The sequence below is a fragment of the Centrocercus urophasianus genome, unplaced genomic scaffold (assembly GCF_019232065.1).
Source record: "Centrocercus urophasianus isolate 14NV4802_14NV808 unplaced genomic scaffold, USGS_Curo_1.0 seq_12, whole genome shotgun sequence".
NCBI classification, from domain to species: Eukaryota; Metazoa; Chordata; class Aves; order Galliformes; family Phasianidae; genus Centrocercus; species Centrocercus urophasianus.
Genome location: NW_024884364.1, coordinates 15,708,646 through 15,724,001, shown reverse-complemented (window position 1 = coordinate 15,724,001; position 15,356 = coordinate 15,708,646). Strand labels below are relative to the sequence as shown.

The 15,356-nt window shown below is 38.4% G+C and overlaps 1 protein-coding gene across 1 annotated transcript in view; it reads right to left on the bottom strand.

Annotated features, from left to right (window-relative positions):
- CD247 (CD247 molecule) overlaps nucleotides 1–13,441 on the bottom strand; it is a 46,410-nt gene extending 32,969 nt beyond the window's left edge. Inside the window, 2 exon segments of the mRNA XM_042810373.1 lie at nucleotides 13,184–13,289; nucleotides 13,291–13,441. Of these exon segments, the coding sequence (XP_042666307.1) occupies nucleotides 13,184–13,289; nucleotides 13,291–13,395 (211 nt within the window). The 5' untranslated portion in view covers nucleotides 13,396–13,441.
- Between the last annotated feature and the right edge of the window lie 1,915 nt (nucleotides 13,442–15,356).

Here is a 15,356-nt window from a genome sequence, read left to right as displayed (position 1 = left end):
TTATCACGTAATTCAGATTAAGACACAATGCATCGTCCTGCTTACACTGCAAGACCAAAATGTGTTTTAGCTGCAATGTAATTACAGCTATCAAGAAGCTAATTTTTCAGCATTATTTGACTGATTTTGCACAGGGGCTTCTTTCTGTTCACATTCACAAAAAGTCTGTCTATGCTGAGGCTTTCAGCAGATCCCTATTCATATTGCAGCTCTGATACTGGGATGCTAATAATGGCTAAAAGCCTGGTGTATCCATCCTATGCTAATTTCATATGCTAGGTGCAGCATTCATGTTATCAGCTCCCAATACATAACGCTAGGTATGAAGGCAACATCCCACCCGTTAAACAGTACAGTAGCAATGCTTCCATTGCTTTGCATTGGTCACTCCATGACCTCATACAATTCACCCACCCACAGTGGTTGTCTTGGAGGAACAGAAAAGCAACTGAAGTAGCAATGATGAACACCTCTGGGTAAGCAGTGTGAACAGGACACAGATCTAAAACATATATAAATTGTATAGTTCCTTACAGCAAGAGCAGCACCATACTCTTTCCTCATCACTCAGTACAATATCCTTCCTTGTGTAGAAAGATTTTTGTCTCAATCTCATAGATATAACCATGTATGATAACAGATCTCAGCTGTGTCACTAATGGTGAGGTAAACAACGAGGAAGTCATTCCTGTGCCTCTTGCTTCTAAAAGACAAAATCCTGGTAATACTACAGCAAGAGAAATGAAGCAGGGCAGAAACAGAGGAGGTCCCAGCAGCAGTACCACGCACTGCCTTTGAAATAGTAAATGCAAGCTAAAAGATAAATATTGTTATTACTAGCATCAGCTGAGAAAGCATTCTTGCCCCTCATCTTGGACTGCGTGCACGTAATACAAAACAAAAACACAAACACCAACAACATGCTGTATCTCATAGAAAAGATGAAATCAAAATGTTTTGTAATTTTAATACATACAGATATAAGGCTAAATAAACACTTGCTTAAGATTATCCTATTTATTAAATTTACATTTATATACAACTTAGATGATGGAAGTGAAATTAATTTGCATGCTACTATACCAAATAGCACATATGAACTGAATGGGCTTGCAGAGATTTGTTTGCAATGCACCCATACAAACCCATTCGCACATTTTTGTATTGCTTTCTGCATAAACACTTGTGCATAGTCAACTTGTGCAGTGTCTGTAGTTTTATCTGGCCAGTCACTTATAATGTGCTTAATAGTGTATTCTTGTGCACCTCTTGAATACACAAGCAGAAGACCTTCTTGGCTAACTATCTTTTGCTCCTACATACAGTCATGTGATAAAATTCCACAAAATCAGCAAGCTGCTCCTGAATATCAGATTCTACTACCCTTGCCTAAGAACAATCTATGCCAAAGCTCTTCATATGGTGCCAATACCTACTTCTATTCCTCTAATGTAGTTCAGCAACTAGTTTATATCTATTTGTTCTAACATACACTCATTTTTATTCCATCCTCTTTCCTCCTGGTGTATTTTAGACAGCAGTCATCACCTCTCTCAAATCCCCTACACAAATATACAAGTGAGTGTTCTTTTACATACCACATACAGATGTTGAAGAGGTGATGTTTTGATGAGCTATATGTAAATTCCATTCAAAGTGCCACTTGCCTTTAGGGCCCTATTTCAAAATATTTCATGCTTCCCCTCTTTTCCCTTCCTCAGCTCAAGGCTCCAAGATTGAAAGGCTCAATAGAATGACAGCTCTGGAAAAAAATAAAAATAAAATCCCAAGCAGCTTTCAGGCAAGCTCACACCCCTCTGGCTCTCACATACTACCACACAGATAATAGATAAGTGCCATGCACTGAGCATTTTCCAAGCCACATTATAGATATTACCCTGTATAAGCCAGAACATCCTGAACAAAAGCTTTGCTGAAGTATAGCTCCCCTTAGGCAACTTGGCTTCTCAGAAGCCAAAGACCAGGGAGTTCAAGACCGAGGTGCTCTATTCTGTGCCCGAGGCAAAAGAGGCTACATACATTGAGCAAATAAACTGCAGTCAATCCCCAAAGGAAGTCCTCGCTTTGATGCTTGGTTAATAGTTAATGCGTAGGGCAAGTCCTCCGTAGCCAGAAGCTACCAATGAGGAAAGAAGCAGGCAGTTCTAGGAAGATAGACAGCTGAGAGCTGAGCTTCAACATCCACTGACATAGCAAGGATTATTTCCACTAAAAATAATGTATGTTTTAATTAGTCTAAATGAGATATGTAGGCATTACAATCATCATGTCCTAGCATCGGTGTTCTCATGGGAGTAAAAGATGGCTGCAATAATTGTTCACATAAATTTGTGAACCCAGTGCCGTGGTCTCTAAACAGCAATGCTCAGATTGTAGCCAGGTCAAATACCACCACACTAAGAGTTGCACAGGCATTAAGAGCACCAGTGTGTAGGTTTTGCTTTACCTAAGCAGTAGCATTAATTCATGTAGGGGAGGACAAACCTGTAAAATACTGAGGATGTCAGGAATGTCAGAATTTTCTTCCCAATTTGAAGTTTACATTATATTCATATTAATTTTGTCTAGTGTCTTAATAGCAATTTTCCTAATCTGATAAAAAAGAAAGAAAACCAGAAGATGCTTTTAAAATATTCAGACATGGAGTTAAACAGGAAAACACTGAAAATAAAAAGCTTCAAAACAAAGCACCGCTGTAGGAGTCATAGAATCACAAAATATCCAGAGCTGGAAGAAATCCAGCAAGGATCATCAAACCCAACTTCAGGTTCCACACAGGACCACCCAAAATTCAAACCAAACTTCTGTGAGGAATAAAATACCTAACTGCAGACTTAATAAAACCACTTTAAAGAATCACTTACGCAGGCAAATTGACGATTAAAATCTGCTTACATGGCTACTTAGAGGTGCCTTTTTTCTTTTTCTTGGGTGCAAGATACTTTCTAAATGTAAAAGAAGCTGAAAACTACTACGTTTTTGTTATAATATGACCCCAACATTTAAAAAGAGGCAAAGATCCCACTGCATTTAAAGGTACAGAATGAGAAATGTGTCCTTTCCAAAATGTCTGTGCATACTGCAGTTGTTATGGAAGCAGCAGTGGCTCACAGAAACATAGCTAAATTGGTTTTATATCAACTGACTGCGGTGTATTTCCTTCAGCATAAATCACTGTGTGAGCTGCAAAAATTGGACTGAACAGTTTGCTAAAAGCTTACCCAGTTAGTGTGAAGTAAAGCTCCTACCAATAACACCTGAGAGTTGCCTAAACAGGAACACTAATTGGAAGTCAGTTATGTTTAAATAAGTAGCATTTTCTAAAACATTAATGCGGCCCTTTTAGAAGCGGGAAGTTTGACAGAAATTAAATATTTTGACCACTTTACAGCTACAGCATATTTAGACATGAAGCTACTCATCCAAATCTTTTTAGATGCCTTAAGCCCTCCTTTATTGCTCCAGATAGCTTGTGCACACGCTGGGCTTTCTCAGATTGCTGCTTCCAGTTCCATGTTGTCAGCACCCACAGGTTCTTACGTACCCTACAAATTCAGCAGCTTAGGACCTTCTAAATCTTACAGTCCTACATGCTTTCAGAATTGGAGGATCATCAACGTACAAGCAGATGTTATTGATACTCATATTTAAGATGTTTATGTATATCTGGATAAGAGAACACAGAGAACATGCTCTATGCTGCATTTTGAAGACACACATGGGAGCCTGCTCAGGGTTATGCTGTAGCTGAAATACAGTCACTACTGGAGAGAGCACAATTCATGTAAGGATGGGTGGGGAAACTCTCAGGTACACACTGCCCTGTGTAATGCTGACCCTCAGTATAAGGCTTCTTAAGACCAGCAAGGGCATTGCCAACTCTTCTCCGGAGCAAAAATGCACGTATTCCATTGACTGCAAAGGTTTAAACTGACTCCATAAAATACTATTACTGAAACCAAAACCATTTTTTAAAAATACATACATTTAACTAGATAACAGCAGATCATCAGAAACATTTCACATGACAAATTCTGATGACACAAGGGTTGGGGAATGTTTCTGGTCTCCCTTCAGAATTTCTCATCAATACCACTGAGTATCTCTTGACTAGCTTAGCACATGGGAGTCCCAGTCAAGCTCCTGCTCTGAGTCAGACAGACCAAGGACCTGAAACTGGGTTTCCCTCTTCCCAAACACAAAAGACTAATTGCTCTTAGACTGCTTGGCATCTCAGGAAAAAAAAAAAAACAAAAAAACAAAAAAACAAAAAAACAAACTTTGGAAGGCTTTGGTTTATTCCAGTGGAAAACAAGGAACAAACATCTTGAGAAGTTCAGCAGAATCAAAAAACTGCTTCTCCTGAAGTTTAATTTTAAACCTGGTATCTGATTTACTAAAACCATCATGTCTAACAAACAGACATTTGGCCCAAGATATAAAAAGAAGAGCAAGAGAGAAAGGAGGCAAACCTGTTAGCTACTTCTTTGCAGCTGAGAAAGATAAAATCAGATAAAAACATCTTGGAAAAGATGTTACAATGAGATAGGGTTGAAGCTTCATAGCTACTGCTTCAAGAGAGTTATAAAAAAAAAAAAAAAGCCTGAAAATCTGCTGCTTTTCGGTCAGAAGAGACATACCTAACAGCAGCAACAAATGCTTTATAGCACTGCTGGGTTTTGAGGCAAGTAGTAAAGTAACATCTGACTTATTAGAAGAAAAAAGCTTAATTTTGCTGTGTGGAAAGACAGGACGATGATAATTCCAGCTCTGCCCAGTTCACACTGGTACCAGAAGCATCTGAAACTTAACAGAATTCAAAAAGGCGTAAATTAAATCTGTTTCTTCTGGAGAGAGAAATAATGTAGTGGGAATCTCCATTTTTTTAATCATTTGGATCATGGAGATACAATCAAAGATGTGATCAAAAATGCGTCGTCAGAAAAAAGATCAAGTAATGTATCAAATACGCATGACTTTTCTTGTCATATTTTGGGCAAAATTCTTAAAAAAAACCAAAACACAAAAAACAAAAAACCCACACAGCAGCACAAAAATAAACAAATAAGCCCAAAACAGCAAACCACTCACGAAGATCTGCAGTTATTTTCAGAGTTTTGGGGATGGATTACATTGTGAAGTTACAAGCAGCCTTCATTTAGACATCTAGGTCACATCTAAGGAAGCATTGCTAATTGTCTGAAGCAGCCGCCTTAAATGACACCTTTGAGATCTCTCACAATATTTATGTATAAAGAAAATGGACAATGTTCTGCTGGTTTTAATAAAATTATTCATCATTTGCTGTGGGAAAAAAGAAAACCACATTCTCAGCAAGCAAGCTGTAATTGAGCCTAATGCAGAAAGTGGAAGCCATCTGTCATAATGGGCATTGAAAAAGCAATCCACAAAGCTAAATTCCAGAGGGTTTCTACATAAAAGATTTTTAGATTAGATTTTCATTTTTAAAAAAGAAACTGAAATGACATTTGATCTCCATCTAGAAATCCAGATTGGTTAACCTTGCTTACCTCTTCTGGTCTATTAGGTGTGGTTACTCTCGAAATACACAAATGCTCAGTCTTATACATGGAAGATCAGGAGTTTCAAGAAGTTAAAAATCAAGCCACTTGAAATTGAATATTACTCCTCTTCTTTCTCAAGAAAAGGAGGTTAAGAGATTTATTTTTTTTAATTGAGGTTTAATTTTATTTACTTTCACCAAAACTCTTCAAGCTCACTATCTGCAAAATTTCATTGGTATATCCTATTCGTCAGAGTAGTCCCCAGCAAACATACATATAGAGAGGCTGAACTTCCAGGGAGAGATCAAAAGAAAAAGAATACCATTAGTAATGAAGAGTACGTCACAGGCAATAGGAGAAAAAACTGCAGGTAATAAACATGAAGTCAAACCTACTGCTAACGTAAGCATCCAAAGTCAGTCAGCTATCACATGGATTATTTTGGCTGTGCTGCATTTGTAACTCTTCATATCATATGTCAAAGTAATATTAACAGCAAGAATATTAACACTTCCTGAGAAATGTGAAGTAAAAACACAACAGAAAAATGTATACTTACTTAACTTTCTAGAGCATCATTCCCACATATCTCTCCTGAAAATCCTTTTGACAAATTACCTGAACAAGTTCCAGCCTGTAATGATTAAGCCTTCAAGAATGAGTTTACCTGTACAACTTATTCCTGGTCAGGTACGATACCTGAGGGAATAAACCATAAAATAATATAAAATAGCAACTCAATATTGAAAATTAGTAGCAAGTTGTTAGGAAGAAATCTGTAGAACTGAAATAACACCCTTTAAAAACTTATAAGAAGCAATCTGTTAGAAGACCTTTCATGAACATATGAACTAAGAGTAATTCACAGAATTGTTTGCTTCCTTCTCAGAAACCAACTGCCCTTAGTGAAGGTAGACTTTTTTTTAACAAGGTATCAAATACTAAATATTACTCCCTCTGTATCCTATTTTCCTTCCTTCAGAATATGGTTCCTAGTGAAACTTGCAGAGTTTCATTCCACATTTCCTCATAACTGCACCTGTGTGCTTGCACAAACCACTGCCAAAATTGCCTTGCTCATGTAAGAGTGCAAAACAACGATACTGTGAGTTCTGTAAATTCTCACAATGGAGAGAGAAACTCAGAAGAAAGGAGCTATTATTCCAGAGAGTCCTGTTAAGACTTCTTTACTGCAGTCAGTTTTACCTGGTTAGACGGGAAACAAGGTAAATTGCAATAATTAATACAAAGTAGAGACAGAAAAGAGTTTTCCCACCAAAGACTGGATGTCAGTTTTCTGACTGAAGCTTGCCAATATATGACGGACAAAAGAAAATAATAATAATATTGTAAGGATCTAATGTATAACTGGGTGTCATTCAAAAACTTTCATTGTAAAGGCTTTGTATTGACTATGAGCTATAAAGTCTCATCCCAGGCGCTCAGTTTAATTATACTTTTAAAAATCATCACTCAAACCATCCAGCTATTTCTGAATGACAAAACAACACTGGATAGCCAGGAATGTGCAGTACCTAACTATAGGAGGTTGATCGCTTTCAATAAACTAATGCGTGCCAAGAATATTTAGAAGTAGTATTGTCACATTATACAAAACTCTTGCTTCAAATTGACCTGAGAAAGTAATGAATTATCATATGTTAATTTATAGTTTGAGCCGATTTTCTGTATTAGATAATTCTAAATAAATACCTTTAACTGAAGAACCTTACCAGTTTGGGCTCTGCCCCCATACATCAGTGTCTGCAAAAAGGCATCTTGATTCGCTTGCAAGATCGGTGTAACAATAAGGGCATGCTCTCATCCAGCTAATTACCTACTAGACATTTTTCTCTTTTCCCTCCTCTAAGCCTCAGTTTACTTTGTGACAAGATGTACAACATGAGGAATTCGAATGAATTTATAAGGCAAACTTATGCAGTCAGTATTCGGGAAGCATTTCTATAAATATTTGACATTGTTTATTTAAGGTTTGGCTGTCATACAGATGACAGCAACGCTTTAAGTGAAATGAATACAAAACACTCATGCTCCTAGCTGGAATAAATTGGATATAAAACCTGGATAAACTATCAGCAAAAGGTTTTTCTCATCAAGTAGCTCTTTCCTTTATTGAGCAGCTTACTTAAAGTTAAATAACATACCACAAAAATTAGTACTGTGATATTTATTAATTTCCCGGATATCACATCTTACTCTATTAGGAAAGTGTTTCAGTTCATTACTTGCTATTTCTTAAATTATTAGTTTTTAACACGCGTAATAAAGTATGTGGCTTTTTTTTTTTTTTTTGAGATTGAAATTTCAGGGCACCTAGGAAAGCTTCTTTTTAAGTGTTCTTTGGTTCTACATGTTCTATATGCTATTTGACCAAGAAGCTATTTTCAGTTCTCATTAACCACAAGCAATGCCAAAAAAAAAAAAAAAAAAAAGTTACCAGCTATCTAGCTGTTAAGCCCTTTTTCTCCTTCTGGTGTCGTGCAGGTTTGAAAATGCAAATTAAAACAAGCAGAAAAATAAGAAAGCATCTTAGCAGTGAAAATTAATGCTTTCACCGAAGACAACTGCTTGAATTGTAAGTAAATCAAATAGGGTAAAATTTCTTATAAAGCCACACGTGTTGATGACAGAGCCACAACCTCAACTTACTGCATGCTATGATCTGTTGACAATTTTCCAACCCTTTTTCCTCATCAACTTCCACCTAGTTGTAATTTAGCATCACCTCCACATTACCTGAGCTTTTGTAGAGTTAAGCATTAGCTTCATGGCTTCTCCATCAATCAGAAATACAACGAATTTTCAAAAAGTGGTTTGATTCCAAAAGAATCAGGACGTAGGTGAGCATCAGTCAGGACAGGGAGATGGAAGTTTTCACTGTGATTACATTATTGGAAAGAAATGGGGCAAACAGTCCTAACATTTCATTGGGCTCAGCAACCCGTTTACTAAAAGCGCTGTGTTTAACATACTCTCATATACAATAAGCATGTGGAGACAGAAAACTTCCATCTTTCTCAGTTCTTCTATTCTGTATATTGTTGTTTGTCCTGCCCAACAGCCACCAGTTCCAATAAGAAATAAAGCAAGATGGGAAGATTTGAAATAAACATAATGAAGTACTTGGAACAAAATACATATAGAGCTTCTGAAGGTTGACGTTTTATTCCTAGGAAACTTGTAGGGATTCAAACATTTCCAGGCTATATGGTTCAAATATTAGAATGACTTCTAATCCATAAACAGAACTTGTATAGACACCAGCGCTTGCAACTTCAATGTTTAGGAGCTAAATGTTTTTACTCATATTTTTAATATCCAAATTGTCAAGAGTGAAAGAACCATATCTCTGTAAGTTAAACCTTTAAAAAGATGGACATATCCACTGCATGTGGCTACATATATGCATTTTCACTGTCTCTCGATTTGTGTACTTGAACAGATAGACTGAATTACGGCAAACTGAGCTCATCTGCACATGTATTTGACCTAAGTTACATATGAAGCTACTGATCAGTTGCACAGGATAAGGTGGAGTTAAATCCTTCCATTGCTCTCCTGTAGAAAACTGATCCAGACTATGATATTTTGAAAGCTGAAAATACCCTTTATTTTTTGAAGAAGCAGAACTTATTCACATCATACACCAGTTCAAATCAGAAAAAAATAAAATAAAATAAAATAAAATACAACACAACAAAATCTCTTTAAATCTTCTTTGAAGTCTTTGGAACAGCCAAAACTGTTTTCTTAATGCTAAAGAGGAACAGCAACAAAACTTTATTTTAGATGTTAACTGAATTCACATCAGCAGAACACTGAAAATGAACAATAAACATAGAGCTACACATACATACAAAATAAATACTTCTAGCGGGATCAATATTTTATAAGTATCTTTAAGAAGCTGTATCTTCATTCATGCCACCATAAAAAGATGCTCAATTTTATAGACTGAACAGCCAATACACTGTATAATCCTACATACAGTCGTTGAAATATATGATAAACTGGAGGGGAGGAAAGATTTGGCATCCATCTGCAATTTTTCCAATAATTCTTTTTTTCTTTCTTTTTTTCTTTCACTTGTAAAAGGAGTTTGGTTACAGCTTGAAGATAGGAAAACTATTTATGAACTTAAGCATGGCGCTAGTCACAATTCAAGTTTGCACGAGTAACAGAAAATTATTGCCAAAATTGTCCCTCATGTGGACATTCCTTCATAAATCAAGCTCTTGTCCCCTATAAACTGCCAGAGAACCTCCTATGTTTCCCCCGACTCTAGCTTTTAATCCACGCTGTCTTATTTGATATTTGCATATTCATACTCCGACAGAACAAATATATGGAATACAATTTCAGAAAATTCTCTCTAGTGTACGTGAAAAACAACAAAAGGAACGCGATAATTAACTTGCTACTTCACTCATTAGGAATTTTGCTTGGAAAAGTTCAGATGGAAATCTCTTATTCTCTAACAAGCATTGGAGAATTGACTATAGCACTGCAAGAGCTCGACAAACAGCCCTTTGCAAAGAAAAGCTACATTTGCCTACATTTTGTTCCATTTGCTAGTGTGCCAGTTCATAGGGTTTTTTTACATGAATTATTAATGAGTCGCTGTGAATAGAGAAGAGAAATGGGAAATAAAACAAGTAAAAATAAGCCTTTTGAATTTTTTTTCCATCCCCTCAAGGTCTAACAAAAATTCAGCTAGGAGACCTTAACAGACCAGGGACAAGGACATGTGGGTAGCAGCCAGAATTTTTTGGCTTTATTTGCTTGGGTATTCCAAGGGTCTTGTAAACAACTTAGAGTTTACAAGTCTTGTAGTTTGCAGATCTGCTAAGTCATCTCACGAAAAGGAAGGTGTAAAATGAACCCTAACACCCGCAATCTGTCTGTTTAATCATCCTGCCCATTAACTGATTAGAAAAAGTTCCCGATAGCATGGCCCCCATTGGGCAGAGGCCAATTATGCAGAGCAGAAAAATATTGTGAAAATAAGCTGTGCAAGTAATCTCTGTCAATGGCTGACATATTTTAGTTTCTGCAGAGCCAGCAAAAAATGTGCACTGACCAATTTTGTTGAACACATAATTCTCACAACAGCGATTTTGTGAAAAACAGGGAAAGGCTGAACTTGCAGACTGCTTGCACACATATTTGTATACGTATATATGTATTTATGTACATAAGGGGATGCTGTGTATTTATAAAAATCAAAACGCCATCTCATCAGCACTGACCTACTGTCATTTAGAACGTCATGCTTCCAACTAAAAGCTCTGTAAACTATACAAAGATTTCTACCATTCTGATTGTCATATTTGTGTAGTCTTTTAATGTTCTTCTTATGTATCAAAGAACAAGACAATCAATCAAATTATCTGCCAAAATTAATATCTAGATACTTCTGAATAGAGAGGTTGTAGAAAGATCTCAACTAGACTTTGAGAGCTACTCTTTTGCACCCTGGATGGGGACCGCACAGAAAAATAAACATGTACACAATAAAACTTGTCCGTACTTGCTCAAAGTCAAGGATTCTGAAATGTGTGGTGAACGTTAGTAACTCAACAAATCAGATTCAGAAGTTGTGTTCCATCTACAGAGTTATTTATTTGAAAACAAAATGTTTCTCTTGCCTGACATACATACTTCAGTATTCAAAAGATCAAAGCAAAGTCGTCACAAGTCTATCAGTCCCAGTCTTGGTAGTGCCTTCAGTTTGATTGCTTGGAGAGCAAGAACAAAATGCATTACAGTGAAGTGGAAATGAATTCACTGCAAAGTGGTATGCAGTTTACCAAACTTCCATCCACTCTTAGCTTGTTCATGAAAACTTTCTGGAATTTTACTTCATGTTAAAAAGGCTTGAAAAACACTCCAGGCAGCAGCAGATCTCTGCATTTGTTCTGGTGGAGCTGAAAAACCTCATCTGTTCAGTCTCGTCTTTGAGCTAAGTTCCTGATTATCTTACATGCTTGCCTCTGTGTATTTTGCATCAATAACACAGCAACAATTCCACAAATTTTGTGTTACTTTTCTTTTAAATACTACAACTCTTCAAACTACTGTGGTTACCCAGTGAAAAACACTTCCCCTCAAATTCATAGGCAACCACCTCAAAACAATGGCAGCTGTAGCTTGTTCAAAATTCAATCTCATCTATTCTTTGTAAGTGTGAATACTCCAAAAGCTTTTCACAAGAGACACTTATAGGGCTGGATTCAGCCATCTGCAAAGTACTACATATTTTCTCAGTAAGTTTTCTAACAAAAAAAAAATTACAGATAGGAAACCAGAGTTCCGATATGTTGGATGGAATAGAAGAAAAAAAATGCAAAAAAGTATTTCTAGCTTAAAATGTGTCTGAAGTGATCCCCACAACTCCATAAACCTATAAAATAAAATAGTCTTTTCTTGAGAAATCTTAAAGTTGCATACATTTCAAAAGCGCTTCTCAAAGATGAAGGAAAAGGAGTTTCTACTGTCTGTTTACATCTCACACCCACATCTGTGCATACAAAACAATATATAAAAGGCACTTAAGTATCACAAAGGGACATAGCTTGTTGAATGTAGACAAACAGAAGGCATACTCACCGCAGAGAATGTTATTCTACTTAAAGCCCTCCTGAAACGATCTCCACAAACTACCAGAACTGATGCCACATATGGTTGCGAGATGCTTCTCTGATCTCCAGAGAACATTTTACTAAAATTTCACTGCAGTCTCCAAAGCACTTTAGAGCAGCAACTGTGTGTTTGTTAAGCACACTTAGTGCTTACTCTTCCAGAGGAATTTAATACAAGCACAAATGTGGCCTACCCGTATCTCGCTGTTGCTGACTCCCCCAGACACAGGCCTATGTCCTGGTCTTCCGTGGATCTACATTCAGTTTTCTTGCTCTTTTGAACTCCTAAGCTACAAAGATGTGCGAATGTACATGTCTCCTAAAATGAGTGTGACTTCTGAAGATTTGGGCACACCAAAACAGCCTCACTTTCTGTCCAAGCAGGGCCAACACGTACGTCATCACAAATCAATATATAAAAGCATTTTCATTTTACTGTGTCCAGAGAACACAATCACTGGGGTAAAGACACAAAGGGAAGGATTCTATCCCTTGTATCTTGACGTATGTTCCTGTATACTCAGCCCGCTGGCTCTGCCACACACTACCTCCAACCACCAACGTCCTGTTGTGAGCAACGTGGCTCTAACTTAATCTGAATTCACTGAGATAATCTCTTGTGCTGATTACTGAAAGTAACTACATTTTCATTTTAGTATCAAATATCTCCCTTTAAATCCCAGGGAATACTGCCCAAGTGCGGGCTAAGATTTTGTTTATGGCTCAAAGCACTGGCCTCACTGCCAGCAGTGACCTTCCTCCCCACCCACCAGAGGACATCTTTGCAACAAGGGCTGTCAGACTGGACCAGTCCTATGGCCCCAGCCCATCACTAACTGCAACTAGAGGGATGGACGTGGTTGAGATTCAACATACCCCCCTGCAAACACAGGGCTGGGGAATTTACCATGCAGCTCTTCCCTCACCTTAAAAATGTTTTAAAAGAGTGCCTCATCAAATAAAATCCTGCCTTACCTGTAAATGGGAGCTGCGCCTGCAAGGTGACAAAGACAGCAATCCTCTTCCACTTCATCTTGCTCCAGCAGGCCGTGCTGGGGTGCGTAGTACAGAATGATGGGGAAGGAAGGCACCTCCACGGGCTGGTATCTTCTGCTTGCCTCCGCAGGAAGCACTGCTTCTATAAGGCCTTTCAGAGTCCACCTGCTGGCAGCCACCCCAAAACGCATGCATCTTCCTCTCCCTCGCAGCTTCTGAGGTCTGGGTTTTACATTCTTGGTATTGATGCCTCAGCTTGGCATTTTCTTTTGTATTCTTCTTTTCACAAGACTTTTTAAAAACTCTGATGGTTGCTAGGGCCGCTCTGCAATTCAGCAGCTCTCAGAGGGTTCTAGAAAGTGTGCACAAATTCAGTCCAGCTTCAAAAGCAACACAACTGTGCCCAGTGTGCATTATAAACAGCAGCCACTGTCAGTGAGGTAGCTTAATTACACTTGTAAAGGCACCAACCTCATTTTAAAGCTCTGATTAAAATACAGACTTCACATTAGCCGCTGAAAATTGTTGCACTCTCAGGGCTAGACAACAGCCTGCAACACAGTAGAACTGGATTCCATATGCCTTTACAGTGTCCACAAGACATGAAGCACTGGCACAGCTGGCATTGCCTGCCTCATTCAGCTGTATGTAACTGAACAGAGGAATCTTTTGATGTGAACATACCACATCTTTGTATTGTGAGAAAAACTGTGTGTGCAGTACTCTGGAGCCATTTTGTCCTCAGAGGCAGAGCAGCCTGCAGAGTGGAGCACCGGGCTGTCTCTGTGAGAGAGCACAGCATGCATCTCCTCTGCGAGGTCTGACACAGGAAATTGGGCACCACACCTACAGACTAAGCAGGGCATGGGATTCAGCCTTCTGCTGCTCAAAGCTGTTCTCTAGTGAGATACTGCAATGGATCACCACAGATCACAGAATCACACAGAATGGCCCAGGTTGGAAAGGACCTCGAGGATCATGAATCTCCAACCCTCCTGCCACATGCAGGGCCACCAACCTCCCCATTTATTACTAGACCAGGCTGCCCAGGGTCCCATCCAACCTGGCCTTGAACACCTCCAGGGACGGGGCATCCACAACCTCTGTAGGCAGCCTGTTCCAGCACCTCACCACTCTCACAGTAAAGAACTTTGATTGTGCATGGTTAGAAACAATCTGGATGCATCCTTGAATTTACAGGAATTTTCAGCCCCATACTGCAGGCATTGATACAGCACCCAGAGCAACACAAAACAGAGCAGCTCTGCACAGCTACAGTGCTTGTGAATCTTCATTTCATGCAAGTCCACATTCTACATCCAGTGCAATTGCTGTGGCATCCTCCACATTTTCCTAAACCTCTTTTGCTCTCTGGGCCATTTCATACCTTCAGCCCTCCCTCTGTGGGGCCAGGTGGCCAGGCTCACTGCTGTGGTTTATGTGGCTCATTTGAAGCACATGTGCACGTGCTGACTGACTTACCCAGCAGTCCCATGTGAAAGTGAAAATGCCCTCATTTCTTAGCCCTGCTCTGAAGGTACTAATAAGATCTTTGTGGGTGCCTGCACAAAACTACAGGTAGGAGCAGGTTGTGTTTGAGTCTCCTTTGTTTTCCTGGGTAGATGTTAACCCCCCAGGTCACAAGTTGTTGAGGAGAGGTGGTGGTGAGAGGCAGACTGAGTCAGGAGAGTCATAATGCTTGTTTCTTTACAGAACTAAGCTTGTGATCACATCTAACAGTATTAAAGCAATGTTCAGTAGGCAGGGGTGGAAGCCACACAGGTAACAGAAAAAGCACACTTAAACATTAACCTGGCAAATATCACTCTGGAGAATGCACTGTGCTATGAGCTGACAAGACACAAGAAAATGATTTAACAATATTATTTTGTTATGCTTTTACTTGAGGACCTCAATGTACTTCTGAAATTAGTGTTACAAAGCTGAAGGAGTTAAGCTTTTACAGATGAAGAGAGGAATTGAAAGGTTCTTGTTAGAATTTTAAAACTTGGAGGTTTTGGATTGAAAGAACTATAGCTAGGGATATTTCTTTCTTAATATATAGTTATTATTCTGAACAATAAGAAGCTAAGAAAAAAAAAGGGGGGGGGGGGGGGATAAATTAAAAAAAAAAGAGGAAAGGAAAAAACCA